The 24800-nt window shown below is 39.4% G+C and overlaps 1 protein-coding gene across 1 annotated transcript; it reads left to right on the top strand.

Moving 5' to 3' along the window:
• Window positions 1-1370: 1370 nt before the first annotated feature.
• LOC113421556 (afadin- and alpha-actinin-binding protein-like) lies at window positions 1371-24743 on the top strand. The gene is made up of 12 exons (XM_026681989.2): window positions 1371-1583; window positions 5095-5310; window positions 7364-7474; window positions 9005-9140; window positions 11490-11565; window positions 12409-12559; window positions 12980-13064; window positions 15030-15169; window positions 16831-17004; window positions 18484-18610; window positions 23023-23194; window positions 24228-24743. The coding sequence occupies exons 1-12, from the start codon at window positions 1383-1385 to the stop codon at window positions 24355-24357; spliced, it is 1719 nt and encodes a 572-aa protein (XP_026537774.2). The 5' UTR covers window positions 1371-1382; the 3' UTR covers window positions 24358-24743.
• The last annotated feature ends 57 nt before the right edge of the window (window positions 24744-24800 follow it).

Raw genomic sequence — 24800 nt, forward strand, 5'->3', positions numbered from 1 at the left:
TCAAAGGTTCTGATCACAGCAGAGTGGAACAATGCAGTGAGCCCTGGTAAAGCCACACCAGCAATTTAGTATTAATTACAAAAATAGGGATATATTCAAGTTGTTTTTGTGTTGAAGAGGTTTGATAATTGATTCTTTGCTGATCTAAGCATGCTGCAAAGGAATGCATAATGTCTTGGGGTTTGTTTTTTTTGAAGGTGTCTGAATGAATGCTAAGGAGAAAATGGAACCTTTAAGCATCCCAGCCACACCAAGAGCAGAGTTGTTAGCAGGTAACTGTTGAATTCCAATTGGAAAGACATTTTAGGAGCAAATATTTGTTAATGTTTAATTCTCCATCAATGTTTGCTAATTTGGTCAATTTCATTTCTCCCTTTCTTTGGGAAGTCAAGAGCTATGCATGTTGACTGCTCTGTTCTTAGAATAATGAGATTATTCATAGTATGCTGAACTTCCACAGGAGTAGTCCTGTTATTCTGTTGTTGCAGAAATATGTACACAAGGTTCACACCTAATATAACCATTCCATTCATGGGCATTTGACTTGAGTACAGTATGTTATTAAAACCAGCTGTTGAGCTTAGTAAGTGATGGTTTAGATGAGCATGTTGTATGAACCCAAAAATGTTTTGGTTTATTTGGTAAGTCAGGGCTGAATGCTATGTATGGATGTCTATAATCCTTGTCTGACATCTAATACAGCAAGTTGGCTCTTGTGTTTGTTGCTTTATGGTTAACAGCTCTTCCTCCTCCTCTGACAAGAAAAAGGAGCATCACTGAAGTGTGTACATTATTATACTGCAGCTGGGAAGAAAGCCTAGTCTGATTACTGGAAAGCTTGGGGTTATGGTCTGCAAAATGCAGTTGTTCATTGCACATTCCCTTGATTTGCACTCAACACTTGATTAATTTCATAGATACATCTATATAATTTTCCCAATAGCAATGCAGAAGTGATTTGTTGTTAGCTTTTTTAGAGGATCTTTTTCAACTGCCCATCTTTTTAGCTATTAAAAGTTTTTGAGTGCCCTTCCATCCAACTGCTAATTAAATGCCTAGCATTTTTGGATGAGGAATCCCTAACATTTGGTAGTGCTGCCATCTGCTGTGCTGCGTGCATGAGTGGATGGCTTGCATTCGGATCTGCCCTTGGCTGTGTATTAGTGGTGGATCACAAATGTGTGGAACAAAGTGTTTCTTGGTATGAGCAAGTTGCCTGGACATTGCTCTTCCCTACTTTGAGTCATTAGAAAATATTTCCTTTCTTAGGACTAACAGAGTTTTATGATTGGTACCCAAACTATGATAACTGGCTTTCAATATCCCTGGACTCTTCTTTCTTCTTATAATTGTTATAACCCCATCTTGTTATAACCTTTTGTATGTTATTTGTACTTTTCCTTGTAGATGAACAGTGCTTCATGAACAAGTATATATCTGAGCTGGGTTTTTCACCAGCTGAGTCTGCATTCAGTCCAGCCCACTTCACTGACTCTTTGGAGCTACAGGGAAGCTTTCATGAGTTAGATAATGTGGTCTGCTGGAGTGATAACATGGATCACTGTATTGCCTACCTCAATAAGGTAGGCATCTTCTGGCCAGGGAAGAATATGTGTGAAAAGGCATCAAGTCTTTTGAATGTTGATATGTCTTTCCACTGCATTTGATTATGTCAAGTTCCCAAATATCAAAAGACAAAGCTTATCTATTCATATGTTATTTGCATTCAGAGAATTTTTAGATATTTCCAACATTTTGCTACTTATTGTTTTTGTTGGGGACCACTTTGAATGAATAGCAACAGTAAAACGAATACAAACTTGAAAAAACTGAAAGAATAAGTAGAAAAGGTAGAAGACACAGAAAAGATAATGATTTTTTAAAAAATCAAAAGAAAAGTATTTCCTTTGGGAAGGATTCTTTCTAATTTAAAATGTTATTTCAAATTTATCTGGACCCTTAGTGTGTGTGTGTGTGTGTGTGTGTGTGTGTGTGTGTGTATACCCTGTTTCTCCAACAATACGGCCTCCACCAATAGGAAGGCCCAGCCTGATTTCTAGGCATGAGGTGAAATTAAGCCCTGCCCCCCAAATTTAGGCCTATTTAATCCATGGGTTTCCCCAATTTCTCACATTGTTCATTAAAACTACACGAGGTGAAGAGAAATGGGGGAACAGGGGGAGAAAACTTGCCTTTAGGAGCACCCTGCATGTAGAATACCCCAATCTACTACCGATAGAACATCGGCTGATAGAAGCTCCCCGAAGGCAGAGTCACCAGTTGCTTCTATCGGCCGGTAGAAGCGGCCTTGGGGCGAGCGCCCACGTGCACTCCTCTCACCACAAAGCCATTTCTATCAGCCGATGGAAGCTCCCCAAAGGCAGAGTCATCAGTCGCTTCTATCGGCCGGTAAAAAAAAAATAAGACCCAGCCTTATTTTATGAGAAACACGGTGTGTGTGTGTGTGTGTGTGTGTATGTGCATGCTTAAACTTGTAGTTAAAACTTCTTCCCCAAAAGATTGAAAGAAACTCACCTGGTACTGTAAAACCTGTCAGTCCAAAGATTCATAATAGCTAAAAATCAATTAACAAGGAATTTCTGAAAATGATTAGAAAGTATGCAGGCTTAATGTCCTTTCAAAGACACTAACCATAGTTTGAGCAAGATGTCTATTTCCCTACCTCCCAGAGTGCTAAATCCACCAGACTGCTATCTTGTGTTTTCCTTGCAAGGACTTGTGGACAGTCTTAGGTGCTCTCATTGTCTGGTGTGGAATTAATTATTGAAGAACCAGTCCAATCTCCAGTCCCATGGTCATCACTCTCTTTTTCACAGGGCTGCCTTCAGTCCACCATTTCCCCAAAAAAATTCTCTCCCCCCCAAAAAACGGTACACATTTCCCATGAAGGTGAGCTGCTATGAAATGCCATATGTTAGTCTAGCCTCTTGATCTCTGGCCTTACCAAAGTGAGAAAGGCCTTTTTTTTTTTTTTTTTGCAGTTGCTGCCTCATTCTGGGAAAAATACATTTATGTTTTGGAATTGTAGACAGCTGCTATGAAGTGTCATTAAAACCATATGTTAGTCTAGTATAAGCCTCGATCTCTGTTGTATAGCCTTATTCCGGAGGAAAAATGCATTTATGTTTTGGAATTGTAGACAGGTTCTAAATGTGTATCTCCAGGAACTTCAGAGTGTTTGAATTGGAAGTGCTACATAGCCCTAATAATTGAAAGTGAGCAACTGCCATGTGCCTTCTAATCATTTGCTGAGATCTTTTAAAATATTAAGAGTCTTTTTTTATGTAACTTTGGGCAGAGAGTTAATTTCTAAGTAATTGTATCAGCTTGCTAAGAGAAAAGCTAGACTAAATCATCTACATGTAAACAGATCTATTGGTGTGGAATTTCACTCAATTTCACTCTTTAAGTATTTGTAATTCTGGTATTTTGATAATGCTGAGAACAAATCCAGATTGGGTCAATGTTTTAAAGTCTCATAGTAAGCTGATCCTTCAGAATTGTACTGGTGCTTGGAAAAAGATTGCTTAAAAACAATGAGTAACTTGATCAAGGAGCAGCTACAAAAAGTGAGCAACTAGCTGAAAAATAATGAGAGGAAAATGAATGGAGATGAGTGGGCCTTTTGTGCCTCTATCAACTCTTTAGGAGCTCTGGGGTTCTGTGGGTTGACTTTGAGTTTTTTATGATGTGAGAAAAACAAATTTAATTGACGGACTTGCTCTGGGCGGGCTACTACATTCAAGCTCATGGACTTAGAAGCAGAAAATGGTGGATATCTGCTTGACCTAAAAAAATGTGGTTTGCAGTTTCCTTGTGCTTGGACATAAACATACCCTAGAGTGGGATGTCCTGCAATTATAATTTATAATGAGAAGAAAATCAATTACTATTAAGACCTTAAAGGCGACATTTTTAGATGTTAAGTACAAACGACCACACTTCCTTCTCTTTCTCTTCTCTCTCTCTTTTGTTTGGCCTGATGTTGAGGCCTTAAAACCTTGAGGCTGCTGTGCCTAATGGAAATCTTGTAACGCACTTGTGTATCATATAAAGATACCACCCTGTTTCTATTATGTATTTTTATGCTAGTTATTTATTAAGAATGACAATCACGTCTTTTGAAATGTTTTAGGAGCCCTGGTGGCGCAGTGGTTAGAATGCAGGATCACAGGCTGACTCTGTCCACAGCCTGGATTTGATCCTGACCAGCTCAAGGTTGACTCAGCTTTCCATCCTTCCGGGGTTGGTAAAATGAGGACCCAGATTGTTGGGGCAATATGCTGACTCTGTAAACCGCTTAGAGCAGGGGTCACCAACCTTTTGGACCTCAGGGACCACCAAATTCATAATTTTAAATCCCGCGGACCAGAGACCCTGAGAAAATCCCCAAAAAAGTCTGCAGGAAAATTCCCCACCCTGTTTTCCTACCGATCGATCATTCTTTATTTGGGATCGCAGGATATCGTCTCCAGCCCCATTCTCAGGGGGAGAGAGAGACTTTTGGCTTCATGCAAGGAAAGCAGCAGAAGCAGCAGAAGTCTTTCTTTCTCTCCCTCAAACTCCACCAGAATGGACAGCCTCTTGGAGCAGGATGCCTTGGAGCAGGGTCCCAAAGACTCATTTCTGGCGGAGTTTGGGGGAGAGAAAGAAAGACTTGCTGCTTTCCTTGCATGCAGCCAAAAGCAGAAGAAGAAAGAAGTGGAAAGAAGCAGCCCGGTGCCCAGGCAAGGCGTGTGGGGCGAGTGGGACAAGTCCCCCCTCCACTCACTACCTCGTGTTTTTCGCAATGCAAGCGACACAAGCCCTGTGTTCCCACGGGCCATGTGGGCAGTGCAGCCTTGTGTTCCTGCACAGCCTGGATTAATTGCTTTGGGGGGTGCTTTGGCGGTGACGTTTCTCTGCGGACCACCAAAATTTTCTCACGGACCACCAGTGGTACCCGGCCCACTGGTTGGCAACCACTGGCTTAGAGAGGGCTGGAAAGCACTACGAGGCGATATGTAAGTGTAAGTACTATTGCTGTTGCTATTGCTATTACCTCTTCTATGTTTCTACTGTACATTTGTCTAGGAATTAGTAGCACTGGGCTTCCCTGCCCTTTATAAGGATGATGGTTCTGGAGACGGTATTGAGCACGGCTTTGACATCCTGGAATTGGTTAATGGGGCTTGCAGACTGCTGAATCTGTACCAAAGTGCATCAGCCAAGCTGGGTGACATGGAGGCAGAGAAGATGCGGCGGGATGAAGAGCTGGATTATCTGAGGGAACAGCAGGGTAAACTCAAGGTCAGAACTTCTAGATCCTGTAATGTATCAGTGACTAACAGAAGATGCTTTGGAATCCAAACATTTTTATAAAAAAACAAACCCAATACCAATGGCAATGGAGCACAATCTGCCAAGAAATTTTATGTACAATTATTTTGGAATGAACAGGAATTCATGCAGCAGAGTTCATCCTTTCAGATAGTCTGCTAATAGGGATAATCATGGAGTATTCCCCAATGTCTTGCCTGCCTGCTCAACAGCTCCACCAGACTACCTTTCAATTTACAATGTTCTAATAATTACCCAAAGTAAAAATATGCAATATAAATGTGGATTGCTCAGATGTCCTTTTCATCATAAACTAGATGTATAAATAGAAGTAGTGTGATGATGGTTCTGGTTTTCTCAAACCGTCCATTGCTTATACATAGTGATTGTTGTGTAATATCTTTCTTGATGCTTACATGCTCTAAAGGGTGATGAATATTTGACATTTGTTAGAAGGTTTCGGACATATCGCAATCTATTGGATTCTTCTGTCAGGGCACAGGGGTGGTGTAGGCTTTGAATATTGCTATGATCCTGCCCACAGCCCCAACCTATGTAATTTTCTAAGCATTCTGGGTAAAGCTACGGATTTACTTATGACCACAGCACAGGTGAAGAGATAGGTATACTGTAATCCTGAATAATTAAGGAGATGGACAGTTGTTCAAATTCAACTTAAGCCCAGGTTGCTTAAAAGCCCCTTCATTTGCTTGATTACATAGATATTTGCGTACCATCCACCTAACCAGAAAACTTTTTCAAATGCAAAGGTTTTTAAATTTTATTTATTTATTTTGTCAAGCATGCATTTGATAATATATATAAGTATAAACATGATTATTAATACATGAAATAGATATAGATATAATAAAAGGGAACATTAAGACATGCCCCTTACAGACCTCTTAGGAATGTAGTATTCCCTGTTTACACAAGTAAAGATATGGTATATATATATATATATATGGGAGTCACAACAAGAATGTAATTGCCTTTTCCCCCCCAATTTCATTTTACCCATTACTCCAAAATATTATGAGATAATTTCTTGGGAGTACTTCAGAAAAGTAAATATTCATGCTAGTTTGCATCAAAATAGTAGTAGCAGTGAATTGTGACTATATTTGGCAATCATTGATATAGAGCAGTTGCACGTTTTGATACATTATCTCCTCTTCTGCTTATATAAATAAAATTATTGACATCCAACTGATTAAAATGGGCAGATTTCCATTTCAAATTGCACATGATTTTTTTTGGCAACTATATTTGAACTTTGGCAAAGATAGTTATTAAAATCTTCCAGTATTTCGTTAAATAATAATTTGCCATATCTCTGGCCGTTTCCATTCTGTTCCGGCAATGCATCAGTACAAAAAAAGTGAATATCAGTTTATTGTTGTCCTGTATGAAAAAAAAGAAAAATCTGGGATAGTGGTATATACAGCAGTATTGATATAGTTAAAATTGACTATTTGGAATTGTTTATAATTCCTTCTACTAATTCCCACCGCCCCTTGACTAAAGCCCCAAGTTTCAGCTGAAGAAAAGCAGCCCCAAAGCAGCCACTTATAATGCACACTTATGCAACCACATTATTGTACATTTTTGTTGTTATTTTCTCCCCTAAAAGATTTCAGTTTGTGTTTCAATTGAATTGTATTGTACAATTTATATTAAAGGTGGAAAAAATTCTGAAGTGATCTACCTTATGTGATTTTTTTTACATCTCAAAAACTCATTATTTTAACAGAGGTGTGTAGACTTTTTATATCCACTGTATGTTCTGACCCCAGATTAGAGAAAAAACATCCTTCCTCCAAGCCTGGAATTACTGCTGATGCTGTTCCTTTTCTCCAGTGAGAGTTTCATTCCTAGTAATTCCTACACTAATGTCTTAGTTCTGTCATACAATTAATGAAGTAATTTATATTTTGGGGTCTGTCAGGAGAATTATAATAATTGATTTAATTCTTTGCTATGATTCCTTCTCTTGTCTGTCTTCCCCACCCTACCCTTACAGGAACGCGTGGAAGTACTTGAAAGGGAAATTGCAATTGTGCAGAATAAGGAACAGCAGCTTCAAAGCAAAAACAAACACTTGAATGATATGCTAAAAGAAGAGAAGGAGGAGGTGAGTGAAGCAACGGAAGAATGACTGATTCAGCCCTTCTAATATTGAAAGCGTTGAGTCTATTGAATGTCTTCTCTCTTGAATTAACATGGATGCAGCCTGCTGAGAACTGTTGGGTCACCAAAAAGAATGGGAGCAACACAAAAGCATCTCTGAGGGATGGGCAGGTCAGCCTCCCAGAAATTGCTCCTCACATCACTCTTGATCCATCTGGAGTTAAATTACAGATAGTCTTCGATTTACACCAATTTATTTAGTGGCTGTTCAAAGTTACAACGGTACTGAAAAAAGTGACTGATGACCGTTTTTCACAGTTATGACCTTTGCAACATCTCCATCAAAATTCAGATGCTAGTTTCATATTTACTACCGTTGCTGTGTCTCAAGACCATGTGATCACCTTTTGTGACTTTCTGACAAGCAAAGTCAATGGAGGATCCAGATTCGCTTAACAACCAGGTTATTAACTTATCACCTGCGGTGGTGATTCACTTAACAATTTAGGCAAGAAAAGTCGTAAAATGGGGCAAAACTCACTCAAATGTCTCACTTAGCAACAGAAATTTTGCACTCAATTGTGGCTGTAGGTTGAGGGCTACCTGTACTGCAAATCCTTCATTTTGAGCTCTAGGTACAATCCCATCTTCTAGTTTTTATTTAATAAATTTTATATTATTAATGATTGCTATTGAACATTTTAAGACAAACTTCCTGATCCTGTTGAAATGTGTAGAGCCTAGAACAGTGGGAAGTTCTGGGACTTTTAATCCAACATATCTGAAAAGCACAGGTTAGAGAAAAGGAGTGTAAGAAAACAGACTAACGTTTGAATTACTTTAAATGCAGTACAAGTATGCACAGCAAAAGAAGGTGTCATGAAATTGGGTTTGACGTGACCTGTACACTCAACAGTCATAATTTAGACAAGTATATACACTGTAAACACCTTTTGGTCTCTCCATAAGTATAAATATTGTCAAGATTTAATAGCTAAGATTGTATTTATTCTAAAAGAATGAAGATTTCTCAACCGATCTTGTGTCTCTTTTGTAGAATAGGAAGAGGAAAGTGTGTTGGAATTATTTGTAGAGAATAATAAAGGTGGGAAACAAGCAAAACAAACAAATGCTGATGGATTTGATTTTAAAATATTTTAGTTTGAATGTCTACAGTTTTATTTGATAACTGTTACTAATCAATGACTTTTAAATTGTCTACAATTACATTTAAAAACTTCATAGAAGCATGCTATCCTCGATTAATATGTGATGCCTTTTCTTCCTCCTTTACCCATAGTTCCCCCTACCCCCAAATACAATGCTTTTTTCATTTTTCATTTTTTTCATTTAATATATCAATGTGGCCTGAAATTTGCTGGCCTGTAGAGCAGTTTATGTCTTTTGCTTGTGTATGAGAGAGAAAGAAAGTTGATAGTGGTCTATTAAAGCAAAGACTGCTTGGATTTCTGGAGTTGTGGAAAGACCCTATCTACTCTCCTAGCTTTGAATGTAAGTGTGATTCTCCCAGCAGATCACCAAGCTCCTCAGTTCTCTGGCTAATCAAAAGAACCAGCATGGTCATGAAATGAAGAGGAAGGAACAAGAACTGCTTCGAGTGAAAGACAAGATGAGCCAGATTTTAACTAACAAGACAGACAAGAGAGGAAGTAAGTAAGCAGTTACAAGTGGGGAGTAAAAAATTGCAGGCCCTTTTATTATTTGCTGTTACAGGTACCAGAACCATCTGGAAACCCTGATATGGCTCCTGGATCGTGGGACACTGATCTTATCTCACTCATATTCTAAGATGAACTTGTGTTGATCTTAGAATGAGCAGAAAATAATCAACTTTTCCTACTGAAGTCTTCACAATGTGTATAACTCCACCCACCCCACCCCCACATTTTTGGGGAAGAATACGTATATGATCAAACCAGCTTTAATCAATTATTAGTAGATTTCCAAGACTTGTTCCTGGGAAAAATATAAATGCCACCAGCTATTCATAAGCCAAGCAGAAGACTCAAAAGTATTCTTCTCTCCCTTCCCCAAATGCACTTTATTAGCCAGCTACCAAGCCATGATTTTGGACTTAAAGGATCTAAGATATGATAAGGATTACTAGTGAGGAAAGTTTTAAATTCAGCAAGAGTCTTTGCTGGAAGATGTGATCTTAAGGATATGCATGATTTCTAAAATAATACTGCATAAAATAAAGGCTTCATTAAAAAAATTAATGTTCATAATATTATTGATGGATTCAGAGCCCAGCTATCAATGAGTGCTAACAGACATACATTATGTTTGAAGTAAAACATAAACAATAGAATAGAATAGAATAGAATAGAATAGAATAGAATAGAATAGAATAGAATAGAATAGAATAGAAAGGGACTTTGGAGATCTTCTTATCCACCCCCCTGCCCAAGCAGCAGAACTATACTATAACAAACAAGTGACTGTCCAGTCTCTTCCTAAAAATCTCCAGTGATGGAGCACCCACAATTTCTGGAGGCAAGCTGTTCCACTGGTTAATTGTCCTCACTGTTAGGAAGTTTCTCCTTAATTTCAGGTTGCTTCTCTGTTTGATCAGTTTCCAATTATTATTTCTTGTCCTACCTTCTGGTGTTTTGTAGAATAATTTGACCCCCTCTTCTTTGTGATAGCCTCTCAAATACTGGAATACTGCTATCGTGTCACCCCTAATTCTTCTTTTCTCTACACTAGCCAAACCCAAATCCTGCAGCTGTTCTTCATATGTTTTAGTGTCCAGGCTTTTGATCATCTTAGTTGTTCTTCTCTGAACCTTTCCAAACTCACCATCTTTTGTAGTATGGTGATCAAAATTGGTTGCAGTATTCCATGTGTGGTCTACTCTTACTAGGGCTTTATAAAGCGGTACTAATACTTCATGTGAGATTGATTCTATGTCTCTATTTATACAACCCAGGATCATATTAGCTTTTTGGGCTGCTTGCTCATATTAAAGTGATCATCCACTAGGACTCCAAGGTCCCCCTCACAGTTACTGTTTTTGAGTCAGGTCTCACATAATCTGTAGTTATTGATTTTTCTTGCCTAAATGTAAAAAATTTGCTTTTCTCCAAATTAAAATTCATTTTGTTGGATAGGGCCCATTGTTCAAGATCTTTTTGGATTCTGAACTTGTCTTCTGGGGTGGTGGCTATTCCTGCCAGCTTAGTTTCATCTACAAATTTAATGAGTTCCCCTTCAATTCCCTCATCAAAGTAATTTATGAAGATATTTAGGAGTACAGGGCCCAAGATGGAGCCTTGTGGTACCCCACTGCTTACTTCTCTCCATGTGGATATAGTACAGTTGAGTACTGTTTGTCAGCCAACTACGAATCCATCTGGTGGTGATGTTGTCTATTCCACATTTTTCTATCTTACCAAGAAGTAGGTTGTTGTCTATTTTGTTAAATGCCTTACTGAAATCTAAGTATACTATGTCCGCAGCATTTAGCTGATCTACTAATTTAGTCACTTTATCAAAGAATGAAATAAGATTGGTTTGGCATGATCTGTTTTTAACAAACCTGTGCTGGCTATTAGTTATACCTTTATTTGCTTCTAGTTTGTTCGCAGATCTCTTTTTTGATTATCTTTTCCAGGATCTTTCCAGATATTGATGTTACACTGATTGGTCTGTGGTTTCCTGGGTCTGTTTTTCCCCCCTTTCTTGAATTTATTAAGTGAATAGGTCAGGAAAGCCCTACCACTGCCTCAGCTGTATTCTGACAATTGGGAAACACAGACAGTTTCTTAACCACAGGCTAGATTAGAAGCCAGCATAATGACGGTTCTGAAATATTAAACTGGAGAAGTTTCTTTTGCAATTTAAATAGCGGAAATGAAAGGAAGAGGTGTTGAGCTTTTGCTAGAAGAACTTGAGGGCAAATGTTCACCTCTGATTTTTGGGTGTGAAATCTGGGAAAGAAGGCTGGGGAAAGTGAGTGGATTCATTACTTAGGCATATGGCTTACTATTTCCTAGCAATTGAAATTCTCAATGCTCTTCCTCGGATGGATGGCAGGAGGGCCACTTGGAAAACTGGGAGATCCCTGGGGAGGTAAGTTGCTGGCATTTACCTCCACCTCTTGTTCAGAAAGATGTTGCTGTGCAAAACCTTTGAAAGAATTTGGCCTACCAAGAGGAGGACAGAACCTGAGATTTAGGTGGCATGAATATCTGCGGTAGAACAAAGTCAAAAATCATTATGGGAGATGTGACATACTCAGATTATGGAATAAGTACCTAGATTATGCCCCCAAACATTTTTGTGGCTCTCAGCATGAGAAGCATTTTATAGAAGAGAAGTAACCTCTGAAATTTATAAAGAAATGGACAGCACTATCTGTTTTTGAGATTTTGCTACGTTTCATCCATCATCATGCATTTTCAACTAGACTTTTATAACATTCAAATCTAGGAATGCTGATTCCTAAGGACTATTCTAGCAGTGGCATGAAACTACTATGTTTGCACAACTGTGGGTATTCCTAGGGTGGTGAATGACTAATGATAAAGTAGATGATAATGCTCCAACAAGCTGTTATGCAATCAGTTTTGGAAAAAGCTGAATGGAATCTGGTTAGTACTTGGATGGGAAATGGGGAAAAAATCCATAGCTATAGCTGAACCTGGTAAGTTGGGAAAATCCAAGAAGGCAACAGCAAATGGCTCTCATATAATTGCCAAGAAAATAACTTATGTTTCCATCGCCAGGAACTAAGCTCACATTTTGTTTAAGAGAGAATCAAGTACTGAGCTGAACCATGGGACACAAACTACAATGGAATGCTTTAGAAGCTTCTTCTTTTTTTTTTTTTTTTGCAAAAATTAGTGATTAAAGAACATTTTGCTTTATGCTGGCAATATTCCAGCTGTATATTTCTGTTTTCTACTGTTGTAGAAAGGAGGAAGAGCTCTACCGCATCCAATTGGCCAAGCAGGAACAACGGGAACAGGGCCTGGCTTTTGAGAATGCCAAACTGAAACAGTTGCTGAATGAAGTGACGCAAGATTTGGAAGAGATGCTGGCCACCGATGGGGGCAGTGCCAGAGTAAGGGTGTCCTGGGGATACTTCTAGCAGTTGGTAGCTATATAGGTAGTCCTCAATGTATGACCACAATAGGGATCCAAATATTTATTGTTAAGCAAGATATTTTGTGATCACAACTTACAACTTTCCCTGCCAACTTACCTATTGGTTTTACTTGTTGCAAACTGCCTGAGAAGGTTGCAAATGGCAAACATGTTTCTGCAGGATGCTGTGACTGTCATGAATGTGCAAGAGTTGTCAAGCTCCTGAATCATGATCATGTGACCCTGGGAAAGTATAAGTTGTATGTCACTTTTCCAGCACCATTATAACTTAAAGCAGTCATTAATAAATAGTTGTTAAGCAAGGAGTATCTGTTGCTTTACCTTTTGGTTAACCTCCTTTAATCTTTTTGGTGGGTTGTTTTTTTTTTGTCTCAAGGGCACAGAGCAAAGTTGTCCGTATAAGTCCTTCCAGGAACAGTGGGGTAGGCTCAGAAATACCATAAAAGCTGTTCATAACCAAGGTACAGTAACTCCCACATCATACTCTTCAAAGAGAATTTCAGTGCTGTTATCACAAGACTCTAAATGGGCTAACTCTAAAGGCAATTGCACATATTCATGGAGGTGATATGAGATAAGAAGGTATACTTTTTGCAATTTGTTTGTTTGCCACTTTGAATTATTTATTTATTTATTTATTTAAATTTATTGGCCACTTAATCCAGTAAGGTCTGGGTGATGCACAAAACTAACCCCCGCCCCCCAGAAAACAATTAAAAATATTAAATCAACAGGCAACCTGGTGATCAGAACAAGCCTGAGGGAGGAGTCAAGCATATTATTAGTTTGAAATCCCTTCATGTGCACAAGAGATCTAAGTCCAGCCTTCCTTGAATTCCCTTGACTGTTGTCTATCACCAACTTGCCTTCTTCACTAGTAATTCGGATTCTTGTTTAGAGGTAGCATGGAATAAACTTGTACTAATTTTGGACTCAACCTTCACTCCTGATTTCTTGCGCTTAAACTTGGATTAAAGTGCTCCAACAATGTCATTCCAAAATGACAATAAATTGCCCTAAAATAAATAAGAACAATAAGCTTGATGAGAACATAGCCAAGCAGAAAAGGGACAAGGAAGACCCTTTTATGTTTGTTTGGGAGCATCCAGGGGTGGCATTTGGTTCCTAGAATAGAATGTTGACATTTCTGGCCTGTTCAGAAAAACAGGTCTTGTTCTTCCCTCTATTTCCACTATATGCTTGGTGTTTAGTTAATCAAAACTGTAATATACATACAAATACAGAGGATATAGCAGCACAATAAATATATGGAAAGGAAGAAAGTCCAAAGAGGAGAATTCCCAAAATCTGAGCTATCCAACATGTTCCATTACAGAGGTAAACTATGTGTCAGCAAGGCAACAGACAGCAGCTGGAATCTTAAAAATTAATGCTTCATACTGTCATATTTTGTGGTATTCCATAAATAATTTAACAGCAATATATATATATAAGCTCAGATCAACTGTAAAATATTGTATGGTGTTCTGGAATTGGTACTAAAGTGATATGTGACTATTCTCCCCTTGTCTTGAACTCAACTCACAAACGACCTGTGAAGGGCAGGTTTTGCCAGGTTGACATGGCATATGACTTACTCTTTTTGTTTTGGTGAGCCTTGTTTCTAGTTGGATCTAATCCAAAAGCAACTTAAACTCAAGTTCATGAGTGAACAAGCCTCTAATTTAAGCATATTTACTGAAAACAAATAGCTGCTTATAATCAAAACATGGCCCAGGGTTCTCGATAGGCTACACTGTGACTTAACAGTTGTTATAAAGCAAAGGCATGGGATGGAAGACAACCAGTTAAAAACTGGTTGGCAAGCCATCAGATTGTTGTAAAGAGTTTAATATCACCTAAAAAGGTTGGTTGTCTGCAAGGTTGGCATTTAAAAAAAGAATGTATAAGATAAATGCTCGTTTCTGATTCTATTTACAGTTTTACAATTTGACCTAGTTTACAAGCCTATAAGGTAGAACTCTGATTGTTTTCCAATACAAAGAAAGATTAGAGATAAACATTAAAAGGTGTAGAGCCAGCTTCCCAACTCTCTTAACCAAGTTATAATGGTAAAGGTAAAGATTTCCTCTGTTTAGTCGTGTCTGTCTCTAGGGCGCAGTGCTCATCCTTGTTTCCTAGCTGAGGGAACCAGCATGGTGTGTAGATGCTTCCATGGTCATGTAGCTGGCATGATTATACACTGAGGCTGACAGAATGCTGTTACCTTCCCACCAAAGTGGTACCTAGTTATTTACTTATGCTTTTGAACTGCTAGGTGGGCAAGAGCTGAGGCAAGGATGGGAGCTCACTCCATCACACAGTGCTTGGGTCTCAAACTTCCAGTCAAGAAGCCTAGCGTCACCACACCCCATTACAGATAAAAAGTACACCAAGCAAGTCTCTATTTTTATCTTTTTGCCCAGCTCTTGATTGCCAAATGTCTGAGGGAGATGGCCCAAACCCTGTGGTCATTGTGACAGATCATGACAAGGAAATAATGAAACTAAAGAAAGAGATTGAAGAGAGCCGAGGGCTGATTGCATTGCAGCAGCAGTGCTTCCAGGTAAATGGCTGCTTCCAGGTGCTTTGCTCTCTCCTGGTACTCCTAGCCATTTGTGCAGGTGGGATATTGAAGGCTGGTAGTTGTAAGGAGAACTATTTGTATTTGTCATTTACTCCCTAATTCAGAGAAAGCAGAAAGCAACTCCTTACCAAAAAACGACCCAATGGGTTAATGCTGATGTTTTGAATTTAGATAAGAGGGGGGTCAACCTATTCTCCAAAGCACCTAAGGACAGGACAAGAAGTAACACCTGGAAAATTATCAAGGAGAGATTTAGTCTAGAATTAAGAAATTCCTGACAATGAGAAAAATTAATCAGTGGAATGGCTTACTTCCAGAATTGTGGGTGCTCCATCACTAGAGACTTTTAAGAAGAGACCGGACAGCCTTTTGGCCAGAATGATATAGGGCAGTGATGGCTAACCTTTTTGGCATCGAGTGCCCAAAGCGCAAGCGTGTGTATCTACAAAATGCAATACAACCCCCTGCGCATGCGCCCCACCCCCCACACATGCACCCACCCCCCCACGCATGCACAGCAGAGACCCGAAGACCAGCTGACCGGCAGGAGGCATGCACAGATGTGCGGCAGAGCTGACGTGGGCCATGGCTCACGTGCCCACAGAAAGGGCTCTGCATGTCACCCAGGGGTGGGCTGCTAACTGGTTCGCACCGGTTCGGGCAAACCGGTTGTTAATTTTATGGCTGGTTCAGCGAACCAGCAGATTCCACTCCTGGCTGGCCCTGTCCCCCCGCCCCTGCTAGGAGGGTGGAAAATGGGCCTCCTGGAAGTTCTGGAGCCCCCGAAGCCTGGGGAGCCCGTTTTCGCCCTCCCAGAGTTCGAGGAAAGCCTCTGGAGCTTGGGGTGGGCAAAAATACCCCCCCCCATCATGGTGCAGGAGGATGACTAGGCCACGCTCACCATGGCCATGCCTACCCAGCAACCAGGCAGAGAACCAGTTAAATTTTTTGAAGCCCTCTCCTGGTGCCACCTGTGACATGCATGCCATGGGTTGGCCATCACAGGTATAGGGTTTCCTGCTTGGGCAGAAGGTTGAACTAAAAGACTCCAAGGTCCCTTCCAACCCTATTATTCTATGCTCTGTGGTCTACTCTGCATTAGTTTGATATCACCTAATTGCATATTCAGTTACTGAATTAACAAACACATTTATTTGCATATAAACGGCCTTTCTGAATGAGTCCAAGAATATTAATTTTTAAAAAGCGATTTAGCAGCACAGTAAGTAAAATGCTGCTATAAAACCTAATTAAACACTGAACATACCTTTAGTTCTCATAATTGGGGCATTTCAAAGAAACTCTCATTCTTTTTCCTTTTGTTAGCCTTCTAGTTCCCTCTATTGGTTCAAGCAGCAAAAGACACTCTATTCATCTAGTTAATAAACTTGTTGTTCTTCCCAAGAATGCTGGGAGCTGTAGTTTTGTGAGAGACCCACTTCACTCTTCATGGCAGAATTCTAATTATCCTCGTCAAAGTATACATCTGCTGGATTTGCTAAGGAAAGTTGTAACAGTTAGGCTATTGTAAAGCAATAGCTTAACTGTAGGTCTGGAACAAAGGCTTGGCCTTAATGAAAAATTCATGTTTTTGAACTCTATGGATCTGTCTGTACATTTAATTCAATTATTTTTTTCAGGAGCAATTGATGTCTGCTGCCAATTCAGAGCTGCCTGCTCACTTGAAGGGCTCCTACTTCTTAGAGGAACAACAGCTGCTACAGAAGGAGCGAGAGCTGTTTGAGGAGCAGAAACAAACGTTTGAAGTGGAACGGAAGAATTTTACTGAAGCAGCCATTCGACTAGGATGGGAGGTAGAGAGCTGTCATCATCCCCCCTGCTTCCTCAAGGCCAAGTTGATACTTTTATATTATAGCCAACACCAGCAATTCCTCTTTAAAACCTACATTAGATTTTCATCTGGACTTCTCCCTTTGTGTTTGGGAGTATCGTCTTATGGTAGCCCATAAGAAAAAAAAATCATCTTTGTTAAAATCAACCAATATTATGGGCAGAGGAGAAACAGTTAAGTAACTTGGAGTAAATGAGGGAGAGATAGAACATTTAGAGCCTTCTTTTACATGGAAGACTTTTAGTGACAATGCTCCCTGGTTATTCTCAAATTTTGAATGTTTGTAGGCCCCAAAAGAAACTCCTGAAGGTTGCCCTCGAGTTATGACATTTCATTTAGTGACTGTTCAAAGTTACAATGGAATTGAAAAAAGTGACTTATGACTGTATTTGTAGCATCTCCTTGGTCATGTGATCAAAATTTGGATGCTTGGCAAGTGACTCGTATTTATGACGCTGGCAGTGTCCTGGGGTCATGTGATCAACTTTTGTGACCTTCTGAGAAGCAAAGTTGATGTGGAAGCCAGATTCCCTTAACCATGTTACTAACTTAATCACTGCAATGATTCACTTAAAAACTGTGGCAAGAAAGGTTGTAAAATGGGGCAACAGAAATGTCTTGCTTAGCAAAAGAAATGTTGGGCTCAATTGTGGTTGTAAGTCGAGGTTTACCTATACTGCTTAAAAAATTAGCAGCACTTATAGGCAAGGTGAACAGCAATGATGGTTTATTTTAAATTCTACCAGTGGGACAAGTGTAGCAGAGGGATTTCTTGTTTTAGAGGCAATAGGACAGTGCAAACAAGGAGAAGAAATCTAGAAACCATGGCAGAGGGAGCTTTTTTTTAATGGCTAGGAGGTCGAACAATTCTGCACTGGGCTAGGTACAATAACTCAAAAAACGTATTGAGATAGTGGCCCAATCAAGCTTTGAGGGCAACAGGAAGAATTTTAAACGTATGCTTGTGATAAAATCAGAGTTAGGCTTAGGTTAGGGTATTGATTAGATTGAACAAAGGGAAAGCAGAAAGGGCAATAGAGATTAAGAGAAGGGACTAAGAGAAAATGAGAAGAGACTTTTCTTTTTAAAGCTACACTAGGATAAAATACAATGTAGTGAACTATACAGTAATAACAGTGAGTGGCTGGGTGTCACTCAGTGTATCATTCTAGGTATCACTCAGTATGCCCTCTTACTGATTTGAATAGATAATGGCAGCTCAATATTTGAGATTCTGCTTCATGTGATTCAACAGCATGCATCCAGAACATATACTGTATTTGCAGCACCTTAAAGCCACGACACTAGCTTAGGAAAAGACAGAAGTGATTTAAATTATTCTGGGCAAATGCTACCTGAATATTCCAAAGCAACTTTTGAGGCCTGAATGCAAAGCTCTGCACAATCCTAATAAGTATATTTCCTGTTTGTTTCTTGATAGAGGAAACAGTTCGAAGAACAGAAGGCTCAGTTCCTGAAGCAAGAATTTTTGAAGTCATTTGCAAAACTAGACAGGAGAAATACTAAGTGGCGACTTTCTGCACCACTTCCTCTTAGAGAAGAGCATGGTAACTATATTGTCCTTCACAGGGTTGTTGTGGGAAAAATGGGAGGAAGGAATGCTATTTCACCACTTTGAGTTCCTGAAGGGAAGGCAGAAGCTAAATTGAACAAAGAAATAAACAATAGTGTATCTTCAAATAGCTGCCTGTTTAATGTGGCAATGACCAACCTACAGTCTTTCCTAAAACAAATATTTACCAGTATTTATTTGTCAAATTTAGGTACTGCCCATCTCATTCTCAGAGTGACTTTGGGAGTTGTACATCTAAAATATAAAAGCATATAAATGACATAAAAAGACAAAGTATCAATAAAAAAAGGAAAAATGGGTGAGAGCCAGTTAAGCTTGGTTGTTCTGGCCTACAAACCAGGAGACTGCGAGTTCTAATCCTGCCTTAGATATGAAAGTCAGCTGGGTGACCGTGGGCCAGTCACACTCACTCAGCCCAATTCACAGGGTTGTTGTGAGGAAAATAGGAGAAAGGAGCATTATGTTTGCACCTTTAATTATTTATCAAAAATGATAAAACTGGGATAAAAATCAAATAAATAAATGGAGTGAGGTAAAAAAAAAAAAAAGAATATAACTTTTTAAAGATCGGGGAGGGATTTCAAGGGACTAACCCTAACCCTAGAGTTGTGTGTCATTCTGTGATCCCCCGGCAGAACCAGGTCTTCAAACTGTTTCAAAAGGCCAGGAGTGTGAGGGCCTGCTTCACTTCCCCGGGGGGGGGGGAGAGGTTTTTCCAGAGGATAGGGGCAACAACAGAAAAGGTCTCTTCCTTGACCCCGCCAATCCAAATTCTTTAACTGGCAGAATCCATAACATAATTTCCCTGCATGACTAAGTGGGACAGTTGATGTGATGGGGGTATTGAGAAATGTGGTGGAGCACTCGGCAGGCCAATGTGATGAGGGTGATGGGATATTTAAAATGGGTGATACATTTAAGCCTTTTTCAGCTTCCACGTGCTGGCTGAGGATGATATTGTAGCCTAATACATTTGGAGAACATCAGATTGGTTCTTAAAAGAACTATGTTTGGTTCTGCCACTTTATCAACTAATGCCATAGAGCAGGGATCCCCAACCTTTTCGACGCCGCGGCCCGGTTCCGGCATCAGCTGGCGCCGCGCCCGGTACGCGTCAACTGGGCGCCGCCATCTTTTATGACGAAAAGGCGCTTCCGTGACGTCACGGAGCGCTGTTTAAAAAGATGGCGGCGCCAGCGCTTTAGTGAGCTTTTTCGGGTAGAAATGGCTTTCTACCCGGAAAAGCTCACCAGACGCTGGCGCCGCCATCTTTTATGACAAACAGCGCTTCCGTGAGCTTTCTACCCAGAAAAGCTCACCAGAAGCGCTTTTTTACCAAAAAAAGATGGTGGCGCCCAGCAACCAGCGGCCCGGTAAGGCTTGTTCCGCGGCCCGGTACCGGTCCGCGGCCCGGCGGTTGGGGACCCCTGCCATAGAGCAGGGGTCCTGGGCTGCAGCCTGTTCAGGCACTCTCTCATGTGCAGCTCCTGTTGAGTGAGCAGTGGGTGCTTGCGTGCATGTGCAAAGCTCAATTTGTGCGAGTGGTGGGTGCGTGCATCTACTGCTTGCGTAAATGGAGCTGCATGCACTCATGCGCGGGCCTGCCTCTCACACAGAACCATCCCTTCTCCCTTCCCCGCCCCACCAGGCTGCCAAGACGAAAAGATTGGGGACCGCTGCTGTAGAGTTTTGCTGAGAGAGACCCACATTTCTTGGAATATTCAAGGTCTATGAATTCCAAAACACGGAGCCTGGATTAGTAGTCTAAGATCTATTAGAGGTTGCAATTTACCTTTCCCCAGATCCTTTGCAATTGTTGGAGGACATGCTTCTGCCAAAGGCAATTATAGATGTGTTCTGTTTCTACTTTGGGTTTTCATTTTTGGGGGGCACTGATGCTACAAGTGAAATTTTGCCTTCCCTCCAGGTTCCTGTATAACCTGCAAATAGGAACAAGGGCATCTCTGCCCTATGTTGAGTTTACTCAGTATCTGTGAAAGGAGGCATTTCACTTGAGTAAAGCGTCTGTTGCAGAAGACTGCCCCTGTCCTCTGCAAATCCAGTATAAAGAAAAACAGTATTTTTCCCTCTCAATATTAATTGCCATTTCTGAAGAATTTTGGGAGAAAGCATTTGATGGAGTCTTTCCCAGCCTTCTTCTATCAAAATGTGTTAGACATTCCTTAAGCTTAGTATAGCATGGCTATTGGAAGGTGTATAACAACAGATTTGGAAAACACCACTTTGGGGAATGTCTGTGAGAAGTGGTGACAATGAGATTATACTGATGAATCTCCAGGATTCCAACAATCGGAGCTGCAAATGATTAATATATCTCTATCCATCTGCACAAATTGTTTCCACATTCCAATTCTGGAAATTCCACAAGCATTGCCCTCTTGATAATAGTAGTTTTAGGGCAATTTTTGTTTACTTTGGAGGAATAAAAAAATTCTGTTCTTCCTTATTTTACACTGTGCATAGTCCCTGCCTTATTCCTTTTTCTCCTTGTTTTTGTGTTGCTTTCTTTTCTACTCCAGAAGCTGGTGATTTTTTTCTGAAGCTGTTGTAGTGGCTTCTCCATTCTAATTTCATCTCAGGTCTCCAGGGGATAAGATGTTTTATTTTGTAATGTTCCAAGTTTTTGAATAACATACTCATTTGTTTCAATAGAAAGGGATAGGATCATTTTCCTTACAAGAAAAACTAAGAAGATCATTTACTTAATTTATTATAAAAATTGAGTGTGGATATAATGTAAATTCATGAAGCTACATTTATTTGTTTTTTGTTTGTTTATTTATAATTTAAATTTATATGGCTGGCGAACTCACCCACAATTTTATTACAAGAATAAAATCCCAATACAAAAAAAACATACAAAAAGCAATAACCACCCCACCTCACTGTTGACAACAATAAATGATTGATTGCCTCCCTATCATTCTGGGGTTCCTATGGTCATTGGCAGAACCATGTCTTTTCAACCTTGTGAAGAGTGTCAAAGTGGGGACCAATCTTACCTCTTCAGGGATGATGCAGAGGGAGGTATAGGGAGGGAGCCACCATGGAGAAGGCCCTTCCTTTTGGTCTCAGCAGATGGATCTCTTTAGAACGGCGACTGATAGCATTCCCTGCTCCCGCACTTTGGTGGGCTGGGTAGATCCGATTGGGAAAAGACACTCCTTCAAATAACCTAATGCAGACAATATACTTTTTCATATGTAATGCTAGACCTTGGATGTTCAAACTTATCTATTGGTCATAAGTCAGGAGCAATATAATGAAATTTGCTTTATACAGAACACAGCTTACCTTCTGAAATGTACTTCTATAAGGTGTTGTAGCCATAGGTGGCTTCTTTTAATGGACCAATTCTTGGAGACAGATCTAAAAGCAGTTTACAGCTAAGGTGGGCAACTCCCATGCTGACAAATGCCTTCTATTTTGCAATTGATTCTCAGCAACTTAGATAAAATGTCTTGTCGTAGCAAAGGATCAGAAATCTTTATCTTTATTCTTTATTGGCCAAGTGTGATTAGACACACAAGGAATTTGTCTTGGTGCGTATCCTCTCAGTGTACACAAAAAGAAAAGATACATTCGTCAAGAATCATAAGGTACAACACCTAATGATAGTCATAGGGTACAAATAAGCAATCAAATCATACTAGGAAACAGTCAATATAAATCATAAGGATACAAGCGACAAAGTTACAGTCATACAGTCACACGGTCACAAGTGGGAGGGGATGGGTGATAGGAACGATGAGCGGATTGATAGTAATAGTAATGCTAATAGTAATATTATAGTGTTGAGGGAAATTCAAAAAATGGAAATTTGTCAAATATTTTGATATTCAGATATTTTGAATAGGATCTTTTAAGACATGGATAAATTTCATATAATGTCCTTCAGAAATATTTTTGATTGATGTAGTCACTTGATGAGTGTATATGTATGGGAATGGTGGTAAACATATCACCGTATAAAAGTATGCTATCTCTCTAAATTGTTTCTGAGTTTCTATAGCTTTTGGAAGTTTCCAGTTAATCATTTTTATCAAGATACATAACCTTCTGTTTCTTTCTACCATGCCTCTTTTATGATGTTTCTCCTTTCCTTTTTTCATGCTAACTTGCATCTGCAATGTTAGTGAATGCAGCCATTGGCCCGAAGAACATCAACTAAGCTTAATGTTCATTAATGGTAGCAGCTTACCATTATTGTGTGGAGTCAGGGGGTGGGGATAAGAAAGCTCTTGTTTGTAAGGTTACCTGAGAAATCTATCTGCTGCTAGTGGCAACAGGATGCTAGACAAAATAAATCTTTGACCTTACACAGCAGAACTTCAGAACTTCAGCTTTTTTTCTCTTTGACTGCAGACTGTGAAGAGTCACCCAGAGTAAAAAAGTGGGCCAGACCAGTCTGTACACCATACCCCAAGTTTCGTATCACACCATGCCACACCCCAACAGACCTCTTTAAAAGAAAGCAGCTTTCCTGTAAAACTAGCAGCCCTGTAACAGGCAAGGAGCATATTCTTTCAGACAACTGGTAATATTTTATATTTTTTCCTGGTCTTGTTGAATAACACATTTAAAGTACAGGAAGTGCTCAACTTACGACCATAATTGAGCCCAAAATTTATGTTGCTAAGCAAGACATTTGTGAATTTAGCCCATTTTATGACTTTTCTTGCCTCAGTTGTTAAGTGAATCACTGCAGTTGGTAAGTTAGTAACATGGTTGTAAAGTGAATCTGGCTTCCCCATTGACTTTGCTTGTCAGAAATGGCAAAAAGTGATCATGTGACCCCAGGACACTGAAACCATCATAAATATAAACCAATTGCCATGCATTGAACTTTGGTCACATGACCATGGAGATGCTGCAACGGTTATGTGAAAATGGTCATAAGTCACTTTTTTCAGAGTTGTTGTAACTTTGAACAGTCACTAAACCAATGGTTGTAACTCAAGGACCACCTGTAGCTTTAAGATGATAACCTTTTCCTATTTAGGAATACCTTCTAACTCCTGTGTACTACAGATAGTGTATCAATTTATAATTAAGATAATACGTCTGTACCTGATCTCGGTTGGTTGTGTCCACGTTTTAAGTTTGCTGTGGCATTAAAAAAAATCTTTGATTTTTAAAAAGTTCTTAATAACATCTTTAATAAGTATATATAGTAACTTGGAATTTGTCTATTTTCCCCCCTCTTAAGTTCAGTTAATTTGGGGTGTATTTCTGCAGCATATGAAAGAGACACTTTCTGGCAATGGGAAGAAGGAATGACAGTGATGAGGTTCATATACTGTATTAAATAGGATTGTTTTTAACCATGGTATTTTTAATAAACCAAGGTCGGGTTCAGATTCACATTAAAATGAAACCAATTATTACATTATAGCACAATACATAATATATAGTAGTCTATCAGTTAATTGTACTGACAAAGACTGATTTAGGATTTTAAAAAATAGATATTATGGAATAATTAAATTTTGTCCCCTCTCTGGATTTGGGCATATTCATAAGGAAGAGTAGAAGCACGTTTATTTATTTGTCTATTTACCCTTTTTTAGGCCAAATTCTCCACAACAGCTCAGCAAAAGAAGAGAAACCTACCAACATACAGCTTGCCAAACAGAAATAGTTGTGAAGGATGATCTCCAGAATGATAGTTTGGATCGCTTCCTTAACAGTTTCTTCTAGGGATTTCTTTCACCACACTCTTATTAATTTAGTTTCAATGCATGTTGTCATGAAGACTGTATCAAAATGTATGTTCTATTGAACTAAAATTGAAAAACGTATTTCCTTCTTTTAGTTGTGTTCTAGACGTAACATATTGCTTCTACTTTAAGAAAGGTCAACAGAAATAAATGCCTATACTGGGAACTATTGTTTGACATGCAACTGAATTTTATTACAGCACAGAATATACAAGTGAAAATAGTCTTTATGAACATGCTGGGTTAAATTTATTAGACTGTATTTGTTAACATTTGTACCTTTCTAAGCATGTGGAAACAGGGACCAAAAATGAAGTAGATTTCTTTTGGGTGTTCCTATTCTTTTAATAAATATACATATATTTTTAAGAATGTGTGATTTCGATTCTAATTCAGTTCTGTTCTAATAAGATGACTGTTATA

Source organism: Notechis scutatus, chromosome 2, assembly GCF_049901735.1.
Source record: "Notechis scutatus isolate UNSWTSFEM ecotype Mainland chromosome 2, rNotScu1.2, whole genome shotgun sequence".
In the NCBI taxonomy this organism is placed as follows: Eukaryota; Metazoa; Chordata; class Lepidosauria; order Squamata; family Elapidae; genus Notechis; species Notechis scutatus.